Here is a 27535-nt window from a genome sequence, read left to right on the forward strand (position 1 = left end):
AAACCCAACGTATTATTTATGTCACCTTACTACCACAACAAACCCAACAACAACAATCAACGGGAACAACCCCAACGAAACTCAACAAACACACATAGAACTGCTTCTGCCTGCAATATCCCAATCGGAAACGTGTGCCATTCAGCGGCTCTTCTCTCATTAAGTACCCACCATTTGACGGGAATTGACGTGCCAAAGTGGAGCGCCCCCGAGAGTGATTAAAAGAGCCCCAAAGTTGCGTTCGCGAGAAAAGTGTGTGTCACGTGCGGCACGTGCGCCATCATGGCTTGACAATCCACCCAAAGCAAGTTTGTTTACATCTTGTCAGAAGAAACGCGCCTGCTGTGATCTCGCTCGCTCGATTGGTGTGTGACGAGGGGTTCGTGAATTTTGTGAATGAATCTTTTGTTTTTTGGTGAGGGGAAGTTTACCAGTTAATTAGTAGCTACTTAGTAGCACTCCGTGGGTGGCGCAGCAATCGGTTAGTGGAAAGTTTTAGCTTTTTGTGTTAAGTGGTTTTGATAGTGGCGGCAAGTGCGGGCTCGTGTTTTAACGGATTATGATACTGCAATTTGAACTGGTTCTAATTGGGTTACGAGGACATTAAAATGGTAAGTAATAAGATTTATTTGATTGTACATAATTGTTTTATTTTAGCTAAAATCAGTAATATCATTGAATCGTGTAAAACTTCAAAATATTACACGCTTGTTCAAAATTTCAAATATTGGAGACCTTATTAAAAATTGGTATATCAAAAATTCAAATTTATTTTACTGATTTTGAACGAGCGTGTATTATTTTGACGTTTTTACACGATGCTTTAAGTTTACTCCGTATTATTTCGGCAAACCCAAATCTCTTATTAACGACACACTAATAAAAAATTAAGTGATTAAATTGCACAAATCCCAAATGAATCTTCGTTAATTTTTAAGTTTGTTTACAATTGAGTCATTTGGCTAACAAACTAACCCGCGTCGTCGCTGGTTAGTTTACATGACTAATTAGTACCATGTTTGAGAGGGGTATTCGTTTGAAGCTGCGTCCCGCATTATTATTCACTCACGTATTACTTAATGACTTTCGAGTGGGCGCTTTCGGGAACGCAAAGATTGATTTGCGATCTGATCAGGGGAAAACCGCTCCGAAATCTCGTTCAGTGAAGAAATTTTGCAAAGAATTCCCAGCCGAATCAGTCGGCACAGGTGATTCCCCCGACTCGTAAGCTTTATGGGTGAGGTTTCGTCGGGTGAATAGCTGATAAATTCCTTAAGGTTGCAACACAGCGCGAATAATCGCAAGCAACTGATTTATCAGTGTAATTTTGGGCGGTCTTATCGGAGACCCAGGTTTAAGATTAGGAGCGGGTTTATCTGTTACAATTTCTGGCAACGGGACGAGGCGGAAATCGGTTAACATCAAGCGGAGGGATGATTTATTTGTTGAGAGGAACCATATTGTCAGGAAGGAATGAAAACTATCATTTTTTTAAATTTATTGAAAAAATCAACAATCATAAATGAACATACACAATTTTAAATTTCATTTGATGCTCAATCTGATGTTTCTAAGCAGGTATTAGACTATGACAAACAAACTCACACTTTTTCATGTTTGACAGTTTGCCAAAATGTATGCAGGTTGACGTTTCTGCAAACAAATGCAGGCAAACAAAAAAAAACTGCCAATGTGTCAAATAGTGCGAGTTTTGTGTGTCATAGTCTAATACCTGCTTAAATACATCAAACTGACTCATGCTAAAATTTGGTTTGATATTCAGCCACCACAAAGTTAACAAATAAAACGGTAGCTTCAAAATGATTGGAAGTGACAGCTGTTTATTCGAGCTTGAACATATATTTCAGTTGAATTTTATTGCACTAATACTGTTTTATTATTTTTTGAGGGGCATAAAAAATAATTGCTAAAAATTAATGTTTTCATTTAAAAAACTAGTACTGTTCATTGGAAACTATTTCAAGAACATTGTGTACCGTTTATTTTTGTATTTTCTATGAAGTGTTTTGTGATACTGCTTGTTACAAAATTTTAAAAGCTTAGGGACAAAAACTTTAAATACATTTTTTACCAGCCATATTAAAAAACATACACACTCATTCAATGTTACTGATTTTCGAGTAATTTTTATTCAGATTGTGTTAGAATCAAACTAACCGAACTTTATCTAAATTCAGTTGTGTTTTATTCCAGTGTTTTCAGAAAGCACACTTATTCAAAGTTACTCATTTCATCTTAAGAATCACTCATTTTTCGTTAAAAACCTAACGCACTCAGAATTGAGTAAAAAGTCATCTGATAGTTTTGAATGAATTTCACGCAGAATTCAACGAAAATTTAGTGAAATTCATCCAGATCTAAATCAAATTCACTCAAATCTGACAGATGCCCTGTTTACTAATTTCTGTGTTGCTTCGGCATTGATAAGAACTAGGGATTTGAAATGAGGTTGTTATTGCCCGTATTCCCGAAAAAGACACGCGGCATACCAGCCTCGAAACGACGCGCCGCACTTTCAGCAAATGCGCGCTGTCAAATCCCATACTGCGCGTTTTGTTTTTGTTTATCTTCTTCTTCGAATCGCTTGCCATTGCTGCCAGGTATGTTTTTTATTGCACGAAAAGTGCAGAAAATCGCTGGCAACAATGTTTATGGCACATTCTGAAATGCCGCGCGGCGTGTACCTTTGAAAGAAACGGACAATATGTTTTTTTTTCTTAATTTCAGTAAAAAAAATGCTTTAGTTTTGTAAATGAGGCTTTCCTAGAATTTTGGCACGAGCATCAAATCAATTTAGGCTCGATCTCGGGCTAAAATTCTCACTGGGTTATTGAAAAAATAAATAATAATAATAAACACTCATTCAAAATAACTGTTATCTGAGTAATTTTTACTCAGCTTGTGTGTTTATCTAACCTACTGAATTTTATTTTTTTCAATAATTGAAAAAGAAAGACACACTCATTAAAAGTTACCCATATATTTTTACTTAATCAAGTTGAATTTTATTTCAGTGTTATTTAAATTATACACATTCATTCAAAAATGCTAATTTCCGAGAATTTCTCCTCAAATTGTTAAAAAATAGCACGCATAATAAAAATGGTTCATTTCTGAGTAATTCATACTCAAATTGTCAACCTTCTTAATCTGGGTGCTGAAAAGACAGAATGCGTAACGTGGTTTCCGAATGATCCCCACTGCTCCTCACTAATACAACTGCACTACAGCTGTAAACATAAACAAAGTAGAAGGCTTTGTTCAAGCTCAAGCGTGACATATTTTTTGCTGCTGATGTGACTGGTTTTGAAAAATTTTGGACCTAATGTTATTAAAGTTTTCGCTGAAAAATTAAGTTCTTCGTGTTTTTTTTTGTTCGTAGACTAAACGATGGGCGGCCAAAAGAGTCCTTCTTTGTTTTCAACGTGATGAAACATTGCGTCAGAAGTGGGGGAATTTTGTGAATCAGAAGAGCAACCAGATGGAAGTTCGAGATTATGTATCTTTGAAGCGCAGTTATAATACAGGAGTAAGATTATTCAATGTTATTTGGCAGGTGCCAAACCAATTACCAGTTATTCGTCGTAAACAATTCGTAAACATAGGTTTTGTGCGAGACATATCGCTTATGGAAATGTTAGCGACGAATTATGGCAATCTTGATTTCATCTTTTTTCTTAAGACTGACTCAAAAGCTCGACGCCCTCGACTTTTTTATTCCTGACAAAATAAATTATAGATCGATTACAATACTTGCCACTTCTTGGCATCATTTTTCAAACAGTAAATTGGTTCCGCTTTGACAGTTTTAAATTGAGGCCGCTTTGCGGACAACTATTCTGCACCCAGTTCTTAATTATAGTTAAATTTTATTTCAGTGTTGTTAGAAAGCATCGTGTCCCACTGAGAATTTTAGCTCGAGCCTCGACTCGATTCAGGCTCGATCTCGAGTCAAAATTCTCAGTGGGTTACATTAAACAAAAAATCCCGTACACATTCATTGAAGCATATAAATTTATGAGTAATTTCTTCTCAAATTGTATAAAAATCAAACCTTTACATTTTTCCTTATTTCCGTTGATTTTTATTTCAGAACTTTGTTTTAGAATTCATTGTACGTATTTTTTTTAAATTAAAATGGTTTTCCAGTACTGGTAACCCTTTTTAATTGGGTCCTGAAATTAAGCTTAAATTTGTGATATAATTGTTCACAACGATAAAGCTTATTTGTCTGAGTACGATGACCCTTTGTAGACCGCAAAGGTTTCAAAATGGATTTTTATATCAATTTTAAAACATTAACTTCCCGGCCCTTATTGAAAGAAAAGTTCCTGGGAAGCATTCTTTTATTACGTAACGCAAAAATGTATACCCCCTCCCCCTTCGTAAAATAAATTTCATACAAATTTTTAAAAAAAGTTATGGAGCTGATCCATCCAAAAAAAGTGGTATTGTAAATTTTTATTGCATTAAAATGAATAAAAAGGACTCAATTTAAAAAAAGTACACACTTCTCATTTCTGATCAATTTTTAACTTAAATTCAGTTGTTTTCTTCCCTGACAATTGATTCTTAAAATCATGTTTAAAATGCGATTTCCTTAAGGGGTTACATACATGTAAATCGGCAAAAATGTCAGAGGTCGGTTTGAGCACACAATTAAACTTTTTCAAAATCTGTTTTCAGGGCATTAAAATATACATTTTCATCTATTAACAAAACAAATTTGAAGACGTTTGGTTGTATCATTGCTGAAATATAGCTATTTGAAGTTAGCAGTTTCAGAAAACGGGTGCCACGATATCTCAACATTGCTTCGACCAAATCGGCTCAAAATTTTGGTAAAGACTCGTTAAACCGGTCCCGTGTGCATGACGAAGGCCGATTTTCAAAAAGTTTATTTGAGAAAAAGATAAAAATATTTTTCAGTTTTTCATAAAAAAATCGCCAGTTTTTGATTTTTGTATTTTTTGAAAATTCAAAATTTTAAAATCGGGCATCGTCATGCACACGGGACATGTCTTGGGAGTCTTCACCCAAATTTCAGCCAATTTGGTCAATCCTATCTCGAGATATCGTGGCACCCGTAAATCAACTTGGTGTTCAGAGAAAAACGCTCAGAAAGTTAGACAGTTGGCTTTGCGCATGGCAAAATTCTGAGCTTATATCGTCCCTAACTCATTTAAATCATGAAATATCTTCATGAAACTTTCAGCAGTGTTTGAAAATCATCTTTTAAGTGGATTTAATAAATTTTCTGTAATATGAAATTTTGTGATTTTCTACATGTATGTAACCCCTTAACGACAAAGCTGGAAGAGTTTGAAATGAATTTTAAAATTATTTTTTAAACAAGCAACACAGCCTTTCTTGACAGAAGGTCTCTTCTTTGACAGCTAGTTTCACGGGGACCATAGTTGATTCATCGATTGATGTCGTCCTGACAATTTTATTTTTTTCTGCATTAAAATTAAAAACAGTTATCAGAAATTGTATTTCGGCGAATAATAAAATGAATAATAAAAATAGGGCATTGGACCCTATTACATGAAGAAATATGAGTTAAAAAAACTCAGAGGTGAGTAGTTTTGCACGAGGGTGTAAAATGTCAGTTTTTATTACACACTTATGTAAGTATAATCAAAATTTAATAAGATATGCAATTTTGTATTGTATTTCTTAAAAAAGTAGACTTTTTGCAAAATTTTCAGTAAATCTACAGGAATATTTATCATCATCGATTTGCTCTGTTGAAGGTACATAGCTACTACAATATTTGTTGTCCTATTACAATAAATCATATGCTCCATTTGCACGCCAACAAACAGTGCTGCCGGGTCACGAAAACAAGTACCACCATAGTTGTGATTTATCACGCGCTGAATTCGATGTTTGTGTTTACACGTAAACTGTGACAATATTTACCCTATAAATCCATATGGGGAAGGGGTACGCGAGAAGTACTCTTTACAAATGTGTTGATTTAGTGATATTTTTCCAATCAATCGAATGCTTTAAGTAGTCTTTTTCAACAATTATTCTTTTTTTAGCACCGGTTGGCAACACTGCCGTCAAGCATAATAAATTGTCAAACATTTGCTTTTTTAAAAAATCCCTCAAAATTTGCATAATTGATTCCACGGAAGTCACATGGCGTGACATCAGCCCCCTCCGCCCGGCGGCGCACAACTTCGGAATCTACCTCGCGCGGGGGCGCCACCACCATTAATTGATATGAATTGATTGAAATGGAGCGCACGCGATGATTGTTTTGAGCTTATTTTTTTCTTTCGTTCGTTTTCGCTTTTCGCTTCTTCCCCGCTCTCGTCAGAGTACAGAACAATTTGTCAAGAAGTACAACAAAAGTAAAGTAGCCGGTGCAGATGAACTTTACATCGATTTGGAAGTGGTTTTTAATGAATTGGAAAATTTATGGCGGTAATTGTAAACGGAGCGCGGATGTAGTTTGACAGATGGGCAGGGTTGCCATAATGGCGGCTCCTTTAACACATCAAAAAATAGCAAATAGAAAAATGTTAGTCAAATTATAATTTTAATATCTAATTGTCTATGACCGGGTTGCAATTTAAAGATGGTCAGAATAAACGATAATTTCGGAATTGATCTCGTTAAAGTTGATGGGGTGTAAATTTTATCACTTGTTTGTCGCCCGTGATTGAAGCTGCGGAATTTGGGGGCTCGGAGCGGAATCAATTGAAAATCGTTTAAAGTAAGTGGTGATTTGGGGATGGCGTTGCTATGTGCAGTTTTATGTTTTTTTTTGTTTATGCTTTATTGTTCAGATTGTTTCCAATTCATTTCTCTTAAAATTACAAAATAAACTATTTCAAGTCTACCCAAATAATCGCGTGTAAATGAGCTGTGGTGAATTCAAAAAAATTGTGGTGAGTTTTAGAACATTCTAATTGGGTCCTAAAATGAAGCTTAGATTGCTGATATAATTTTTTACAGCGATAAAGCTTATTTTTCAGAGTACAATGACCGTTTTTACGACCACAAAGATTTTAAAATGGATTTTTAAATCAATTTTGAAAAATTAACCTCGCTACTACTTGACAGCTCGTTCCAAGGGGACCATAGTTGATCCACCGAAAAAATGTTGTCTTGTCATTTTTTTTGCATTAAAATGAAAAAAGTGATCTGAAATGGTTAGATCTGAAATGGTTAGTACCCAATTGGCGGTTAAATTTAAATTTTCACATCTGCTTTTCTCTGGTATAAGCTTTTAAAATCTGATCAAAAATCAAAAAACCTCAAAATCAACACATTTCAACAATCTCACCTCAACTAAAATAAATGACAAATGTATGAGCAAAGATCACTCTCAGTTCCAACGAGCTCAACTCGCAGGGTGACCACTCAAATCCCATTTTTAAATTCCCGACTTTTTCCAGACTTTTCCAGAATGCTCAAATAATATGCATTTCTTATCTAAAGAATGATTTCAAACGAAAAACTTCCTAAAAGAAAAGTCAAATTTAACCACAAAAATAAATGAATTTAAAAATAATCCAAATATAGGCATTTTTTGTAAATACACAAACTATACAACAATTTAAAAAAAAAACTTCAAAAATGGAATTTAATTATTATGATTCAGAGTAGAAACACAAACAACAAGTCTTTGAAAAAAATATCGAAAGTTCAACAATACTTATTACTTCCTTGAATTTTTTTTTAAATTGGCAAAAGTATAGTTTTTGATACTTCGTTTCATCTGAAAATGACAAAAGGTCAAAGATAATTGAACTTAAAATTTCGTTCCTATTTGTTTTAAACTTCATCATCATTTGAAATCAGAGAATGATTAAAACATAATTGCTGATATTATTCATTCAAAGGATTTAGAAAAATGTCAAGGAATTTATAAAAAAAATGCTTTGCCATGTTCCCTTTTATAATTTTGTAATTTTTGATATAGTTTTTTTTCAATTTTAATTTATCTAGTGGTCAGTATTTAGCTGTATTGTTTTTCAATGAACATTCAGTTTGATATGATTTTATGTTTTACCACTTATTTCAAGCAAAATGTTTGAAGAGACAATTTTTTTAACAGTTTCGCAATAACTCCAACTTTTTTGGATTATTTTTTTTCGCAATTTAAAAATTTTCTTTATGTTTTCAAAACGTAAAAAAAGTTTTAAAATTTTGGATTTTTATTCAAACAATTAAAAATATTTACCCAAAAAACCATTGCCAAACTCAAGTTGGAATCTGTTTCCAAATATTCAATCTATGTGACAAAATGAAATAGAAGCATAACTCTAAGCTGGCCATTAGGCTCTATTTTTATATTAGTTTATCATTAACTTAACCTTTTGTTTGATAAACAAAAATTAATAGAGATCATATGATTCATGAAAAATATTATGAAGATGTGTGTCAAAGACTCCAATATTAATTAAGATCTTGAATGTTTTAAACAGCTTTTCCATACTCAAATATATTGAAATAGAGAAAAGAACCTTAAATTTTAAGTAAGTTACTAAAGTAGAACTGAGCGAATTCAATTTGAAAATTGCACAGAATATTACAAAATTATTCAAAAGTTACAAAATAATTTTCAAACAAGTATGTTTAGAATTCCCGACTTTTCCCGACTTTTTGACAAAAATTCATAAATTCCCGACTTTTTCCCGATTTTTTGCGGATTTTGGCGAATTCCCGACTTTTTCCCGACTTTCCCGATTTCCCGACTTGAGTGGCCACCCTGAACTCGCAACCAGCAGCTTCGTCTCTCGACTCGGTTCAGTTATCAAGTGACTGTGAACTTGAAATGATATCATTCTCTCGCTGCTCAAGCGGTCACCGTGCTCGAATTCGCGTTCGTCGTCGTCGCCGTCGAGCTTACTTTTGCGGGTCGGACTTGAAGTGGCAGCGGCAGCGAAAATCACCAGCAGGTGGAATTTTTGGGAAAATTTAAGGAATTTTGTGAAATTGTGGTTTGTTAGGGGAAAATCGAAGAAATTTCAGTAGAGGAAAATCAAAAGTCAATAATCTGCTGAAAGTGTTTTGCTAATTAGTGCGGTAAAGTGTTGTGATGTCACGAATTGAGCCAGTGGATAATGCTTGCATAAACTAATTGCTTCCCTTGTTCTCGCTCATACAGTGTAACGTATACGATGTAGCGAATGTGTGAACGAGAACTTACACTGAACTGATTGGATCGTTGGGAATTGGGCTGGAGAAGGTTGTTGAAATCGTTTCGATTGTTTCTTTTCACAACTCGTTTGATGATGATGATTAACACACTCACTTCCCAATCCCGATAGAAACAGTAAACTTCCATAAAAAATTGAATTAATATTGTCCCAAAAAAAATGAAAAATACACTAAAATGAGAACGTTATTTGATAGCATTATTCCTAAGAACCATATTTCTAACAAAAAAAAAAAAAAAAAGAGCATGGTAATAATAACTGTGTGATTTTGTTCTTGAAAATATGAAAATTTCGTCGTTTAATCTTAATTTTGTCAACTTTTATCCTAGTTCAGCAACACGTTTCACAACAATGTTGTTCAGAGTTACCAGATCTTAACAGAAAAAAATGGCAAATCTAGAAAATCTGGCAAGCCACTTTTCTCAAAGTAACTAGCAAATTTGTGTTCATAGATTGTGTATTCCCACTTTTAATACATTTTAGCTTCACAAAATAAACAATACAGATTCATTGAACTTTGTCTGAAAGAAAAATATATTTTTTTTTCAAATCAACAAAAATTTATCTGGCAACCTGGCAACCCTGATGTTGTAAAAAAAAAACAACTTGAGCTAAAAACTTGGCAAATCTGATTTTGGCTCCGTTTCCAGATATTTTGCGCCCTTTTTCAAATGTTTTTTTTCGATTACCCTATATATTTTTTATCGTTGGGGCGGCAACGATAACACCGGTCAACAAAATTTCTGCGCAGGCTCAACTCGAGAGGAGAAGCATGAACATTACAAATGTTGGAGAAAATAAACCATCCAGGCCTGCCTAAATATTTTTGAAAAATGAAAAGCAAAAGCAACTCAGAAGAAAATAGAGTGTTGCGTATGCCATGCGCCTCCATTGCCTGTTATTGCTCAAAACTTTTTAATGGAGACGCCTGGTACTTAAATGTTTAAAGCCAAGCTCGATATAAAGGTAGAATTTCAATTTGCATTTTACTTCTATAAAAATTTTAATAAAATACTGAAATTTTCACCAAGTACGGTTTTTTCGAAAATAATAATATTTTTGCAAAATACCGTTATTTTTTGAAAATACTAAAATTTTCGCAAATTTTCATAATTTGCAATATACAATAACGGAGCAAAATTGTAAATGCATTTTCAGTTTTTTTTGAGTTTTTTTTTTGTAAAATGCTCAAATTTTCACTAAATATCGTGTTTTTAAAAGTACTAAAATTTTTATAATATGCAATTTGGGTATGAAACGAAGCAAAACTTTGAATGCATTTTCACTTAATAAGAGTTTTTTTTTAATAAAATACCATTTTTTTTTTCAAAAATAAAAAATAAAACATTATTCAAAATATGGGTGATAAACGAATCAAAATTTAGTATGAAATTTAACTTGATATTTTTTTTATTTTTTATTTTGCAAAAAAAAAATCATAAAACATAACTTTTTTCGAAAATACTCAAATCTCATGATTTGCAATATGGGTATCAAACGAATCGAAATTTAGAATTCATTTTTATTTAATAAGAGTTTTTTTTATAAGATATCAAAATTTTCATAAAAAATCAAATTTTATTCAAAAATACAAAAAAAAACTTTATTTTCAATATGGATGTAAAACGAATCAAAATTTAGGGGGGAGACGGGGGTTGCAAAAAAATAAAAAAAAAGGTATAAAAATTGAAATAAACAAGCCAGGTTTCAACATTTTAATGAAAAAGTGTTTCAAATTGCATTATGCAGGGTATTTTAACCATTAGTGGACCCCCTAGTGGAGCCGATGCGCATTTTTCACAATTTTTCATTATTTTAAGCACTTTTTCATAACCCTTTCTACAAAAAAAATGAAATCTGAAGTCTTTTGAACAATTTTGACTATTTGTTTCATCAGAATGTTTTTTTGGGCAGAAAAATAGCCATTTGAAAAAAAAAAAGTTTTTTTTGCCTGTTATGGACCCCCTTTTCCTATAGTGGACCCGGGTCCACTATAGGCAAACTGTTATTTTTATACCAAATTTAACCGATATTTGATGTTTTGATGCATGGTGTAGGTCTAATGATAGATTTTCCATCGTAAACAAATATGTTTTGTTGACAAATTTGGCTTAAAACAAAAAAAAACTAACATACATTTAAACAAATTTATTTCCGAAAAAGATCAAAGAAAACGTTTCAAAAACAATAAAAACATTAAAATGATAAAAAAATCGATGCACATTTTCCATATAAAGTACATAAATAGTTGACCGAAACAAAACAATATATTTGTTTACAGCTGCATGTTTATTTTCAAAAAATGTTTTGCTATTGATTTATTATTATAAAATATCAGTTCCAACTTTGATTATGATGCATCAGTTAAGAACAATTAAATATGTTTTTTTTTATTAATTATAAATTCTTACGGCTTCAGCATTTTTGATACTTTTAACATGAAAACAGCTATATTTATACTCATAATTGAAAAATATGCAAAACGAAACGAAACTATTGGCACTACGCCCCCCGGGGCATGGCCTTCCTCTAACGTGGGATTTCTGCTCCAGCGCCTCTGACGAGACAGGAGAAACCGGGACCGACGTTTTACTTCACCATCCGATAGAAGCTCAGTGGATAAGGCGGGAATCGAACCCGCGTCTCATAGCATCATCGGGATCGGCAGCCGAAGCCGCTACCCCTGCGCCACGAGACCCACTATATGCAATTAGGTTGATTACAAAAAGCATTTATTTTATGTTTAAGAGAAACTTTTGCTTAAATGCACAGTTTTCTTCATTTTTGAAGGTTAAATTAACAGGGGTCCACTTTTGGAAAAGTTAGGATTTTCGTTGTCCTATATTGGACCCCCCTAAATTTTGCTTGAAAATGAGCAGTTCTTTGCTTTATTTTAGTATAGTTAATTAAACTTACATTATTTCGAATTACAGAAGGTAAATAACCAGTCAAAAAATGATTGGATAGTTAATTCAATCATAAAATAGAAATTCTGTTTTGTTGTGAAAATGCTAGTGGCCATGGCTGATTTCAGAAGTCGAACTCAAAACACTTATTTTGGCAAAAAGGACTATTCAATGTCAATCAGCATTGTTTTAAATGATGCTGGACATGCCAAATAAAAGATTTGCAGACAAAAACACGCTTGAAATTGGGATTTTATTGATTTTTTCATCAAAAACCCTTCAGAGGGTCCACTATAGGAAGGGGGTCCACTAATGGATAACGTACCCTATTGAAGAAAATTTTACTTTTTTCAGAATGTGCCGCAGGCATTTTTGCCAGCGATTTTCTGTCGCGTGTCTTTTTCGGGAATACGCTCAATATCTGTTGAAGGAATTTTTATCGGCAAATTGATGATGAGAACTATTTAAAAAAAAAATTAAGGAATAAAAAATTCTGGTGGTTTTTAAATTAAGTTTTTTTTTTCACAAAAATCATTTTTTTATTTTTTTTTATTTTTTTTATATGTTTTAGTGGAAAACTTAAAGTTTGATTTGAAAAATAAAATTATTATTTTTTCATTTAAAAAAGGGAAATAAGTTACTATATCTGAAAATATTTTTTATGAAAAGTTCTGAAAATTTCCTAAAATTTCGCCTAAGAAACATTGAAGATTGTGCCTCTGGTTGCTGAGATAGAGCGGATAAAAAAAACCAACAGGAAAATTCTCGCTTACTTTTTCAAAAGGTACTATGTACATAGGAAACCCATGGCGCGTTGTTTAGAAAAAGTAATCTGTGAAGATTTCAAATTCTCACCCAAACAACCCAACCCAAGTAACCACAAGCACTTAATTGAAGTATTTATTCAGTACTAAATCAGCACTCGAATGCTTTGAAGCAGTAAATAAGCTTTGCGAATGCCTCAAAGTACCAAAACTTTGCAGCATTACAACTGGCATTAAATCACCATTTACGACCTTGAAAATGTGCTTCAAAGCATTTGATGTTTATCAACAAAGTAACCCATCCATACGGGAAACATTTCAGCCAGTCACGCTGTTATTGACTTTTATCCTTCTCCCGTTATACTGTTCCAATAAGCGTGCGGGCTAAGGCGCATTTCCCCCAGTGTGCAACAGTTTTATTTTTGCTGGCTGGGTTCAATTCCCGCTGACTGACCGCGAGGCACTAAATAGCGGCATTAAATCAGCATTATATTGGCATTTAATACCAGCAAATAATGCTTCAAAACATTAAATCAGCACTTTTCCCTTGAGAAATATTTCAAGTGGCGCACAGTGATGCCGATTTAATGCCTCACCGAAAGCTCGAACAAAAAAAACTGCTTTATCGACGTCAAGGCTGGGGGAAAAAAAAAGGACAGCTAGCTGCTCCACACACTTGGTGGTGGGCCTTCTTTGTTTCTTTTTCTCCTGATGCGTTTCATGTGTGAGTGTGACACTTTGATGTTATTCTTGCATTTTTCTCGTCGATCTCCAGGATGCGCGCCAGCCAACTGATGTATTCTGAAATGAGTGTTTGTTTTGAAAGTTTTGATCGATGTGGTTGATGCATCGAACATTAAGGAAGACTTTCTTTCTGCTGTTTCGAGTTTCTGGTTCATGAGAAAAACCCGTTGTCATTTTGTTGGACGAAAATTATTGACGAGTCACTCAGCAAATTGCGGCCATCCAGTCAAGTACAGTACAATCAATTACGGAAGGCTTGGGGTTAATAGGGACAAGTAATGGCTAACGGCTAACCTAAACTGTTTTTTCGAGGAGTGCTTGGTCCACGGTTGGCAAAATTTCACAAAGTGTTTCAGACTTCCGGAAAGCAGCTTTTTGCCAGAGAACTTTTGATAATGTCCTTTGTGCATGGGCATATGTTTTGAAAAATTTGGCTTAATTACAGGCTGCAGTTTTCTACAAAAAAAAAAAAAAAAAAAAAAACAATAAATCATTTCAGTCAGCGGGAATTGAACCCAGCCAGCAAAAATAAAACTGTTGCACACTGGGGGAAATGCGCCTTAGCCCGCACGCTTATTGGAACAGTATAACGGGAGAAGGATAAAAGTCAATAACAGCGTGACTGGCTGAAATGTTTCCCGTATGGATGGGTTACTTTGTTGATAAACATCAAATGCTTTGAAGCACATTTTCAAGGTCGTAAATGGTGATTTAATGCCAGTTGTAATGCTGCAAAGTTTTGGTACTTTGAGGCATTCGCAAAGCTTATTTACTACTTCAAAGCATTCGAGTGCTGATTTAGTACTGAATAAATACTTCAATTAAGTGCTTGTGGTTACTTGGGAAACCCTTACTTTTTAATGCCAATATCTCAGCAACTTATGGTCCAATGTTCAAAAATAAAACATTTGACAAAACATTACAATTACGATTCAAAAGGGCTTAATATTGAATATTTGGTCATTTTGAAATGTTAGTCTTGACTTCAAAATTTTCATAATATCTGGAGTTTTTTTTTAAAAGGTCCAATAAACCAAATTTTCAATTTTTGCTTTTTGGGTGTTTTTAGAACCGCTTTGAGTCAGGGGTATTCAAAAACATCCAAAACGCAAAAAAATAAAATTTGGTTTATAGGACCTTTTCAAAAAAACTCCAGATATGTTTTAGAGATATTTGCAATATTTACCTTTCCGATGAGACATAACGTTTAATTCAATCAACTCACCTTTTGTTTTGATCCAGTAGACTTTGATTACTTGAATGTTATGTGCCGTCAAGATATGTGTCAAAAAATAAAATGGTGCTATAATTATTTCAAAAAGCATGCTGATGTTTGATGAACATGGCTGAATATTAATTTTTTTTCTTAAAAAAAAAATATAAAATTTTATCAAAAAACTTACGGTAACCACACAAATATTTCAACACGTGAATTGTTGAACCGCCGTGGAGATGAGCTGTGGTGAATTCAATATTGTCGTGGTGATCTTTAAGTCATTTTAAATTGCGTGTCAAGTTACTGATGGACGGAGTTTATAAGAGTTTTGAATATGTTGTTCTATGGTGTAATCATCAGCTCATTTAAAAAAAAAAGGCACAACATTTTATCGAGCTCACAATTGATCAGGCGTCACCTTTTGACGCGAGAGGAACTCAGACACTGAGATGTGTGTAATAAAACAAACATATACCTATCTCCATATGTAAGCACATTCGATGACTTTTGGTCACTACTGAAGTGAACCGTGAAGTGCAAACTAGTTAGCTTTTTTCAAAAAATATTTTTATAATTTTTAAAACAGCTTTTTGAAGGTCGGAATCGTAGATTTTTTCCTTAATTTATTGGTGACCTACTTTTGAAAACAATATTTCCGCTACCCCTTTTTGATAAATTTGTCGAGACTACCGCAAAATCAAGCCGTTCCGTTATCTTATCTTTCCTGTTCTGTGGCCCCAACAACACCACCAGGTAGATTCCCGGAACGAGCTTAACCCTGTTCATACGTTCACCACTTTTTTCAAACCTCTCAAGTTCCGTTCCATTCATCGAATCCTCCAACCTCCATCGCTCGGTCGCGCGCTCCCCAGTTTGAATCGGGTCGTCTCCGAGGCTGGCTGGTGGTGGTGGCCATCTTGTGGCGCAGAAAGCAACAAAAAAAGGGATGTTTACGGCCGCGTCCAACAAGGTGCTAATTGGTCTGTTTATCTGTGATAGGCCCCGGGAGGAGTGTGGTGTTATTGGCGCGGAAAATATGTGTAAAGTGCAGCTTCGTTTCTTTGAATTGAACTGAAAAGCAGATAATTTGAAGAACCTACAAAATGGCAGATGGATTTTTGGACGTTTCGAGAGAGGGATGAACAGTTTGCGCAAGTGATTAGCGTCCTCGCTGGCCAAGGATCGAACCGAAATGTGAGTGTAATTTTGGAGTGAGACTTTCGAGTGAAACGTGAATTTAGCAAAAGGAGAAAAATTGCACGAAAAATAAGAGAGAGTTATGGAGACACCAAACGAAGAAGACGTCGGCTTAAGTGGGCAGCTCAACCAGCAAGGTCAAACGTACCGGAGATCGTTTTGGTGCTGGGGACAGGTAAATAGATGACCCATTCGAGAGGGGGGCTATTTGAACGATATTCATGACGTAATTTACGATCGTTGCAAAACGGGAACGGGTTTTGACATTTTCACGTTTGATTAGGCCTATCTTATCGTGTTTGATAAAGCCTCTTTTTTGTAAGTATTTGCGACACTTACATAGAGGTGCTCTAATGCTGATAAGGGAATATCAGTAAATCGTTGCCATTGTACTAACTTGTAACATATCCAATCGGCTTACAGAAGCCATGTTGCACGATATCACGGCAGCGATGGAATGTTTATCGTTTCGAGGGGTTTTCGGTCGAATGTCCTCAAACGTAGTGCGTTATCGTTATGACGAAACGAGAGTTTGTTTGATTGATAGGGAGTGAATTTCGAAGAATTTGTGGAATTCAGCAAATCGCAAAGCATTCTGAGTTCACTCAAAACAGAACAATAAAGTTTTTTTTTAAATTTAAAAAAATAACTTATTTAACATTTTTTTACCAAAAATTTATCAATATCATATTAAAGCGTTTCACTTTTTGGTCCATTAAAAAAAACAGTACGCCAATGACAAAAGATTTCTGTATTTCTAAAACGAATTTTCTGATCGATTTGGTTTCTTGGGCAAAATGACAGGTAATGCTTCTCAGAAAAAAAACTTTTAAAACAAATTTTGAATTTTACCTTTTAACACAAAACATACAGTGCAAAATAATGCTTTTTAAAAAATTCTCACTTTTTGGATAAGTTTTAGGTGACCAAAACTGGTATCTTTTAAACTAAAACTAATGATGGTTATATTAAAAAACAAGAAATGCTCGAGAAAACATAACATTATTATACATTAAAAACGTCCATATTCCAGTAACTATGGCACCTACTTTCAATATCGAGAAAAGTTGAATTTTCTGATCTTTTTGACAGAAATATGTATTGAATTTGTTAAATTTTAATTATGATCATTCTCGAGTTCAGAAAAATCTGTCTTAGTTCAATTTTTGAATATAGTCTACCTTTCTTGATCCATCCATACCCTGAAAAATACTTTTACGTGAAAAGTATTCTCTACACGCACGTTCAAAACCATCACTAACTTTTCTTTAAAAACCCGAACCTACTCAGAAATTAGTAAATGGGGCATCTGTCAGATTTGAGTGAATTTCACTTAGATTTGAGTTCGTTGAAACCGTTCATTTCGTTCACTCGAATCTGATATATGCCCCTTTTACTCATTCCCTTAATTTTCATAGTGATTTTGAACGTTTGAACTCAAGGTTGTTAATCGTTAAAATTATCATCTATGAAATTATCATCTAACGATAACGATAATGGTTATCGTTATCGTCAGAACGATAATGATAATCTATCGTTATCCTTATTTTGATGATTCTAAAGGACGATAACTCAATTTTTAAATCTTTCTAAAAAGTCAATTAATTCAACCATATCCTGTTAATAGGTTAATGTTATTTTTTAAAAATGTATTTATTTTCAAAGTATAAATACTCAAAATTGTTCACAAAATACCGTATTTTTTCGAAAATACTCAAATTTTCATAATTTGGGTATCAAACGAAGCGACATTTTGTATGCTTTTTCAAATAAAGTTTTTTTAAATTCTATTTTTTCACAAAATACCCTATTTTTTCGAAAATACTCTAGTTTTCACAAAACACCGTATTTTTTTTGAAAATACTCAAATTTTCGTAATATGCAATATGGGTATCAAACGAAGCGAAATTAATTTGGTATGCTTTTTCACTTTATTAGAGTTTTTTTTCGTAAATACTAAAATTTTCACAAAACACCGTATTTTTTCGAAAATACTCAAAATTTCATAATATGCAATATGGGTATCAAACGAAGCGAAATATTGTATGCTTTGTCACCTTATCTTTCATTTTCACAAAATACCGCATTTTTTCCAAACGAAGTGAAATTTTGCATGCTTCATACATACATTCCAATTTTGAATGCTTCATAAATCATGGAAATTTGAGTATTTAAAAATGCATTCAAACATTCCGCTTCAAATTATGAAAGTTAGAATACTTTAAAAAAATATGGTATTTTATGAAAACGTCTAAACGTCGTTTTATATCCATGTTGCAAATTATGAAAATTTGAGCATTAAAAAATATACGGTATTTTGCGAAAATTTTAGTTTTTTGCAAGAAAAACTCTAATAAAGTGAAAATAGATACAAATATTCGCTTTGTTTGATAACCATACTGCAATTAATGAAAATTTGAGAACTTTTGAAAAGATATGGTACTTTCAGAAAATTTTACCATTTTCAAAAAAAAATGTTATAATGTGAAAACAATAACAAATTTCGCTTCGTTTTATAACTATATTGCAAATTTAGAAAATTTGAATATTTTCAAAAAATACGGTATTTTGTGAAAATTGTAGTGTTTTACAGAAAAAAAATTATAAGGTTAAATTGCATTGAAAAATTTCGCTTTAAATTATGAAAATTACAGTTATTTAAAAAAATACGGTATTTAGTGAAAATACGAGTTTTTTTATGAAAAAGTCTAAAACTGTGAAAATATGTAAAATAATTCGCTTCGTTTGATACCCATGTTGCAAATTATAAAAAAAAATCAGTATTTAAAAAAACGGTATTTTGTGAAAATTTCAGTTGAACAAATTCTGATAAAGTAAAAATAAATACAACACTTTGCTTCGTTTGATACCCACATTGCAAACTATGAAAATTTGAGTACGTTCGAAAAAAAATTTATACAATTTTGGGTATTTATACTTAGAAACTTTTTTCATTTTATAAAAATATATTCTTAGTGAATGCATTGAAAATTTAACATGATAAGGTTGAAATAAGTCGATTTTAGAAATATTTTAGAAAGGAGTTATCGTCCATTATCGGCGATATGATCATCGCCGATAGAATTATCGAAATAACGATAACGATAGATTCGTTAGAACACAGTTTTTGTATTTGGACAATGTTGATCCGACCTTTGTTTGCAATCTACGATATCTTGGTCTTGGAATTTCAATGGAAAAATGATGTTTTGTATAATTATCACATCTTTTAGAACAAATATTTGCTTTTTAAATCATGTTTAACTTTTTAAAATGTCCTCTAAAACTTTTAAGGTCAGAAAATGTATCAAACGTGACAGCTCTTTGTTTACATCACGACTTGTGTGGCTGAGTGGGCTACACTCTGTAGTAGTTTTATCAATTTGTTGAATTTTACCGTACTTTTTGCGGTGGACCTAGAATATTTACACCTACTGTACATTAAATTAGAACCGAATCTCATAAAAGATCATGAAAAAGTATGATCAGCTTTAGGATCCAATCAACTCAAATTCAAGAAAATGTTGGTCCGCTAAATGTTCAATTGAAATGATTTTTTAGTTTCTTTTTTTAAATATTCATGAAATTGGGAACTAAAGCCCTATGTCAATTTTTATGAACAACGGTAAAAAACACGATTAAACACCATTTCTGATCACTTTTTTTCATTTGAATGCAAAAAAAAATACAAGACAACATTTTTTCGATGGATGGAACTATGGTCCCCTTGGGACAAGCTGTCAAGTAGGAGCTTTTCTGTCAAGAAGGACCGCGAGGTTAATTTTTCAAAATTGATTTAAAAATCCATTTTAAACTCTTTGTGGTCGTAAATCAGCTTTATCGCTGTAAACAATAATATCAGCAATCTAAGCTTCATTTTAGGACCCAATTGGGTTTTGTTTTTGAAATTGTGATTAGTTCAATTCAAAAATGAAAATAATTTCATGACTCATGCTTAAAAACTCGCCTTAATTTGTGCCCGTAGAGCACCATGACGAGCAGAAAATATCGTAATTCTGTACTGATAAGCCAGCAGCCGCCCCAAACGATTCCAACGATACGATCCTTATCTTGCCACCATTAGCAAACCCTCTTGAAAATGGCCATTTATAGTTGTCCCATAATGTGCTGTGACGCGTCTGGCCGAGCTGTAAAATATTATCAAATTCTACCACCTGCCAATAATGACGGCTATTGTGCGCTTCGATAGCGCCGCCTCTCGCAAACCCAGGTTGACCGTGGCCAAGGCAACACACACTCATTTCCGCTCGATCTGTCAAAAGTCGCGCGCCCATTCTGACTCAAATTGTGCATTTCGCGCGCGCTAAACTTTCCAGCAAAAAGCACAATATCCCCATTCAGCTCCTTGAGTACTTGAGGGTGAATCAGCTGTGGGGTGCCTCAGTGCCGTAACGACCGGCAACGAGGCCGCTTGTGTGGTGGGACATGGTCCGTTTTAGCACGGTTTTCTTCGATGAAAATTGTTCTAATATTGCGCTTTTTCTATCAAATTTCTTCCGCAGGGCAACCGCGTCTCGCAGGAGGCCGACTCGCTGAGCATCAAAGTGGGCGGCGAAAACCATGACAAGAAGCCCAAGGCTCACGAAACCAACCGGATCAAGTCCACCAAGTACACGCTGCTGACGTTCCTGCCGTTGAACCTGGCGGAGCAGTTCCGGCGAATAGCGAACTTTTACTTCCTCTGCATGACGATCATCTCGATCGTGATTGGTGAGTGTTGCTTTTTTTTCGGGAGGCATTGTTGGCCATGACACTGTGCGTAGACGTCGATCACACCCTTAACTTCAAGTACACAAGCACTCTTGAATTGCTGAAGCGCTTCCCGCGTCGTCGTCGTCGGAAGGTGTGACAATTGGAGTTCAATGTCAATGTTTGCCCAGCAAACTGTGTGCGTGTTGCCGGCAACAGCTCTTTTGTTTTAGCTGTAAGCACACTGGAAAACGATACTTTTCCCACATGAGTCGTTTACGTCATCGCGCGATGATTCAGCGAGCTTGCTGCGATCGCACGTGCTCGCAGCGTCACAACACAGGGGATGTTCCCGAGCGCGCGCGCGCCTGCTTTGATGTGACGTTATTGCGGGGTTGATCGATGCATCCGCTTGGCGTGGCTTGCTTGGTTATGATCTAACAGGTGTGTTTTATTTCTTCCAGACAGTCCCGTGTCTCCACTGACCTCGCTGGTTCCACTGGTGTTTGTGATTGCCGTCACGGCCACCAAGCAGGGGTATGAAAATTACTTGCGGTACCGGGCCGACAACATGGTCAACTACTCGTTGGTCACGGTGATCCGAGCAGGGATCGAGATGGACATCCGCTGTCAGGACATTCGACAGGGTGACATTGTCCGCACTGCGCGGGATTGCGATCTCCCCTGTGACTTGGTTCTGCTCAAGTCGTCCGATGAAAATGGCAAGTGTTTTGTTACGACGGCCAACCTGGACGGTGAGACGAACCTTAAAACAATGAGTGTTCCCAAGGGAATTCCCGTCGTGAGCGCTGACAAGCTGCACACGCTGGGAAGAATCGAGTGTGAACTCCCTAAAACGGATCTGTACACGTTCAATGGGAGGATCGAGCTGGCGGAACAGTATCACAGACATCAGGAAATAACCTGCGTTGACGGAGCGGCAACAGATCACCACGTGCTGCCACTGATGGCGGAGAATCTGTTGCTGAGAGGATCACGTGTGAAGAATACGGAGTGGGCGCTGGGTTGTGCTGTCTACATTGGACAGAACACGAAACTCGCGCTGAACAGCAAAATGACGAGCAATAAAATGAGCTCCAGTGAGGGTTACGTCAACAAGTACCTGGTGTTTTTCCTGGTACTCCTAGTCTCGATCGTGACCATTTCGTTCTTCATGAAGCGGTACAATGATCGGTTCCACACCGGGCACAATTTCTACCTTGGTGAATTCTCGCAAAGGTACAAGGTGGCACAATTTCTGCAAGACTTCTTCTCATTCCTAATCCTGTTCAACTACCTGATCCCGATTTCCCTATATGTAACTATTGAAATGGCAAAGTTCCTCGGCGGATTCTACCTCGAGTGGGATCTGGAACTCTACGACGAGGAAACGGATCAACCCTGCATTGTCAACACGTCGGACATCAACGAAGAGCTCGGACAGGTTTCGATACTGTTCTCGGACAAAACCGGCACGCTGACGAAGAACATCATGATCTTTCAGCAGTGTTCGATCAACGGAAAGATGTACTCACAACAGGGTAGACGCTTAAAAGAGGTCGGCCGCAACTACGCACTTAAAATCAACGAATGCTCCCGCCACGTGTACAACTTCTTCGAAGCACTAGCCGTCTGTCACACCGTCCAGGTGGTTGGTGACTACACAAACGAGGCGGACGATCCGGAAGCAGGAGCGGAAACCGAAGGCGAAGACGAACCCGCCGAGGAGCCCAACAATAACCGAACCGCTCGCAATTTCTCGCTCATCACCGAGGAAAGTGAAGCGAGTCTTCCAAACGATTCGATTCTGGATGAGCCGGACTTCATCCAGTTGAAGACGCTTCCACCCAGAAGTCGGGTCCCTGTGGTGTCCCCAATCCAAGAAGCTTCCACCGATACTAAAAAAGGAGACCTGCTGAACCCCCTCCTCCACAACCAACAACGAATGTCCTTCACCGAGCTCCCAATCAACCAACTGCGAGATCCCAAAGATACCGACACCACCGTAAGACCCGCCAGCGAAACCGTGATCCGACGTTCCGGAAGCATCTTCGGAGCCGGCGACAACCGGGTACACCCAATCAGCCTCCAAATCCCCCCCTTCCGACGTTCCCCGTCAAACGCATCCCAGCGTTCGTCCCGCCCGCACAGCCTAGTCGAGTCCACAACGTCCGAGGAACACCCGGAACTGTCCCGCGAGGGAAGCCTGTTCCAGAACGGAAGCAACGGGGCGCTGCACCACGGCGCTTCGATGCAGTCGATGGAACTGAAGCGTGCCATTTCGGCGTACGAGGAAAAGTCCGAGACGGACCGGCCGGTGAAGACGCACCGGCGCACGCAGTCGCACATTCCGCCTGGCATGCAGAACAAGCCGAATTGGGGTGAGTTTACGATTTACTTACAACTTCGGTGTTTTTTCACAGCTGGAAATTTGAGATATTTACCTTGAGTTGTGCAGGAAAATGTTTTTGTTGACAGTTGTTGCGAAATGTAGCTGTCACTTACACTCTAAATGTTGTTAACCGTTCTTCTGGTTAAAATTTGTTTTTTTTTTGTTTCGCAGTGATGGGCCTCGACCGGGGATCGGTCCGGTTGCGGCGGAACCGCAGCTCGATCCGTTCCACGGCTCGCGAGTACTACGCGGCGCCGTCCTACACGGCGTCGTCGCTGGTCGAGCGCCAGGAGTCCGTGATGAAGCAGGAGGAAGTGATCTCGTTCATCAGGAAGATGGACTACCAAGCCTCCAGTCCGGACGAGAAGGCCCTGGTGGAAGCGTGCGCCCGGATGGGCCTGGTGTACGTGGGCGACGAGGCGGAAGTGCTCAGCATCAAGCTGCGCGAGTCTTGCGTGAAGCGGAACGTCAAGTCCGTGTACGGCGAGATCCCGAAGGAGGAGGTGGTAAAGTACCAAAGACTGGGCGTGCTGGAGTTCACGTCGGACCGCAAGCGGATGAGCGTGATCGTGCGGGACGCCCAGGGCCAGATATGGCTGTACACCAAAGGAGCCGAGAGCCACGTGCTGCCGCTGTGCACGAGGACCTCGTCGGGGCTAGTCATTTCTACGCAGCGGCACATCAACGAGTTCGCCAAGCAGGGGTTGCGGACGCTGGCGGTAGCGCGGCGAAGACTGACACAGCTGGAGTACAACAACTTTAGCAACGAACTGATTAGGGCGAACAACTCGTTGACGGATCGGGCGACGAAGGTGATTGAAGTTCTTTTTAGGGAAATTTTGACACTTTTGCAATTTTGACAATTTTGATAATTTTGGCATTTTTGACAATTTTGACAATTTTGGCAATTTTGACAATTTTGACAATTTTGACAATTTTGACAATTTTGACAATTTTGACAATTTTGACAATTATGACAATTTTGACAATTTTGACAATTTTGACAATTTTGACAATTATGACAATTATGACAATTATGACAATTAAGACAATTTTGACAATTTTGACAATTTTGACACTTTTGACACTTTTGACACTTTTGACAATTTTGACAAATTTGACAATTTTGACAATTTTGACAATTTTGACAATTTTGACAATTTTAACAATTTTAACAATTTTGACAATTTTGACAATTTTGACAATTTCGACAATTTTGACAATTTTGACAATTTTGACAATTTTGACAATTTTGACAATTTTGACAATTTTGACAATTTCGACAATTTTGACAATTTTGACAATTTTGAGAATATTGACAATTTTGATAATTTAGTAAACTTTGACAATTTTGTCAATTTTGACAATTTTGACAATTTTAACAATTTTAACAATTTTGACAATTTTGACAATTTTGACAATTTTGACAATATTGAGAATTTTGAGAATTTTGAGAATTTTGAGAATTTTGAGAATTTTGAGAATTTTGAGAATTTTGAGAATTTTGAGAATTTTGACAATCTTGACAATCTTGACAATCTTGACAATTTTGGCAATTTTGACAATTTTGACAATTTTGACAATTTTGACAATTTTGACAATTTTGACAATTTTGACAATGGAGCATCCGCAGTCGAGCAGTTTTTGACAGTTCGCTCCATAAGAAATACATTGTAGAAAAAAGCAAAAACTGCTCGAATGGAAGTGCTCCATTTTGACAATTTTGACAATTTGACAATTTTGACAATTTTGACAATTTTGACAATTTTGACAATTTTGACAATTTTGACAATTTTGACAATTTTGACAATTTTGACAATTTTGACAATTTTGACAATTTTGACAATTTTGACAATTTTGACAATTTTGACAATTTTGACAATTTTGACAATTGTGACAATTGTAACAAATTTTGACAATTTTGACAATTTTGTCAATTTTGTCAATTTTGTCAATTTTGACAATTTTGTCAATTTTGACAATTTTGACAACTTTGACAACTTTGACAACTTTGACAATTTTGACAATTTTGACAATTTTGACAATTTTGACAATTTTGACAATTTTGACAATTTTGACAATTTTGACAATTTAGTCAATTTTGACAATTTTGACAATTTTAACAAATTTAACAATTTTGACAGTTATGACAATTTTGACAATTTCGACAATTTTGACAGTTTTTAAAATTTGGACAATTTCGACAATTTTGACAATTTTGACAATTTTTCGTTTTGCAGGTCGAAGAATGCCAACGGAAGATCGAAACGGGGTTGGAACTGTTGGGCGCTACAGCAGTTGAGGACGCGTTACAGGACGACGTTCGGGACACGCTGGAATCGCTACGGAAGGCAGGCATCAAGGTGTGGGTACTGACCGGGGACAAGGTGGAAACGGCGCTGAACATTGCCCACAGCTGTGGTCACATCCCGGAGGATGCGTTCCGGTACTTCATCACCGAGTGCACGACGGTAGATCAGGTTCAGCAACACTTTGACGTGTTTTCGTTCGAGATGTATCGAAATCCAACCCGGGAGTTTGCCTTGCTGATCGACGGCGCCAGCTTGGCGATAGCTCTGCAACATCTGAAGGAGGTGTTCCGCGACGTATCGATCAAGTGTCGAGCGGTGCTGTGCTGTCGGCTGAGTCCACTGCAAAAGTGCGAAGTGGTACAGCTGATGAAGACCGTGGAAAGCAATCCGGTTACGGCGGCGATCGGTGACGGAGCGAACGATGTCTCGATGATCCAGGAAGCGCACGTTGGGCTGGGGATCGTGGGGAAGGAAGGTCGACAGGCGGCACGGTGTGCGGATTACGCGTTCGCCAAGTTCTGCATGGTCAAGAAGCTGTTGCTGGTTCACGGGCACTACTTCTCGACGCGGCTGGCGATTTTGGTGTTGTACTTCTTCTACAAGAACTTGATCTTCATGGGGATTCAGGTAGGGATCGTACTCAGCTCCCGCCCGTGTGGATCAATCGGACCGCGCACTGGACTCACAATCCAGAGGTCGCCGGTTCGAATCCCGCGGCGGGCGCTCTAAAATTCTTTGTGTAAATATGGGTATTCGGCGCCGTCGCTCCGTGCCATACTTTCATACACTTAGGAGCCCAGGGCGGCGAAGTCCTTGTAGATAAAAGGAAGACACTAGTGGTTGGTACTAGCAATGGTGGCCGACAGCTATAAAGTCAACTTCGTTTTTTTCGTACTCAGCTTTGCTGTAATGTCAATAACGATTGTCTTGTTGCAGTTCTTCTTCCAAATACACAGCATGTTTTCGTCACAATCCGTGTACGATTCCGTGTTTCTTACGCTGTACAACGTCCTGTACACGTCACTTCCAGTGTTGGTGATGTCACTGACTGAGAAGCCGTACAAGGAGGAAACTCTGATGAAGTATGTTTCGAAGATCATTCTCACGCTTGAACTAATAGCAACGTTTAATACAGGAATCCTTCGCTGTACCAGCGAGTAGCGGGCAACAAGCAGTACGCCTGGAAGTACTTCATCGGCTGGATGATGCTCGCCGTCTACCACTCGACGATCGTGTACACGTTCTGCTGGGCCATCTGGGGCAACAACCCGGCCATCTACGCCTGGTGGCCCTCGACGGTGAACTTTGCCTGCTTCGGCACGATCATGATCCACAACGTGGTCGTGCTGGCCAACCTGAAGCTGCTGCTGGAGGCGATCTACAAGAGTTACATCTTCATCGCGACGATCCTGCTGTCGATCTTCGGCTTCATGGGGACGACCTTCATCTACAACCTATTTAATGTGTAAGTTTTTTTTTCTGTTCTAACCGTTGTGCCGTCTTTGTGATCGTCCCGTTCTGTGCGCTTCTGCTTGGTCGGAACCACCCAACAGCTTTGAGGTTACTTCCAGCACCTACGACGGCGACATGCTGCACGTGTACAACAACCTGCTGTCGTCGATGACGTTCTGGGTGCTGAGCCTGCTGATCCTGGTGGCGGCCTTCATTCCGGACTTTACGATGTTCGCGGGCCGAGCGATCGACATCAAGATCGGACACATCTTCCCGGGCGGGGCCAAGTACCGGAGCGCGTTCTTCCAGCGGCGGAACCGGGACGTAGTGGAGAGTACGGACTTGTGATTGTTTTGTTAGGTTAAGTTGTTTTTAAATCGTCGTTTTTAACAGAATAGCATGACATGCTAAAGTGCCAAGTTAGTTTTAGGGAAATCGTTGTGCCACATGTATGTGCCTTAAGTTATTGCCTTAGACGATAAGTCGAACTCCGTGATAGACAGTTCCTTTGTGTGTGACGATACGTCGCGAAAATGACCAGTATTTTATCGAGGAAATACCAATTTTGCGAGCCTTTTACATTCCTAAAACAGTTGTTTCAACAATGAAAGAAATTGCCTTAACAAGTGCCTCCGCTTC

General features: G+C 37.0%; 1 protein-coding gene across 6 annotated transcripts; it reads left to right on the forward strand.

Annotated features, from left to right (window-relative positions):
* The first annotated feature begins 133 nt into the window (after positions 1 to 133).
* On the forward strand, positions 134 to 27486 carry LOC6043384 (probable phospholipid-transporting ATPase IF). Of its 6 annotated transcripts, none has more exons than XM_038258230.1 (9): positions 8812 to 8942; positions 15833 to 16205; positions 20554 to 20761; positions 21205 to 23121; positions 23304 to 23944; positions 25373 to 26071; positions 26381 to 26526; positions 26580 to 26909; positions 26998 to 27486. In XM_038258230.1, the coding sequence occupies exons 2-9, from the start codon at positions 16113 to 16115 to the stop codon at positions 27242 to 27244; spliced, it is 4281 nt and encodes a 1426-aa protein (XP_038114158.1). In that variant the 5' UTR covers positions 8812 to 8942; positions 15833 to 16112; the 3' UTR covers positions 27245 to 27486. The 6 variants fall into 6 exon arrangements, with proteins under 6 accessions (XP_038114181.1, XP_038114158.1, XP_038114151.1 ...); XM_038258223.1 differs by lacking the exon at positions 8812 to 8942 and adding an exon at positions 8961 to 9069; XM_038258253.1 differs by lacking the exons at positions 8812 to 8942; positions 15833 to 16205 and adding an exon at positions 134 to 611.
* Positions 27487 to 27535: the final 49 nt, after the last annotated feature.

Source organism: Culex quinquefasciatus, chromosome 1 (assembly GCF_015732765.1).
Source record: "Culex quinquefasciatus strain JHB chromosome 1, VPISU_Cqui_1.0_pri_paternal, whole genome shotgun sequence".
Lineage (NCBI taxonomy): Eukaryota > Metazoa > Arthropoda > Insecta > Diptera > Culicidae > Culex > Culex quinquefasciatus.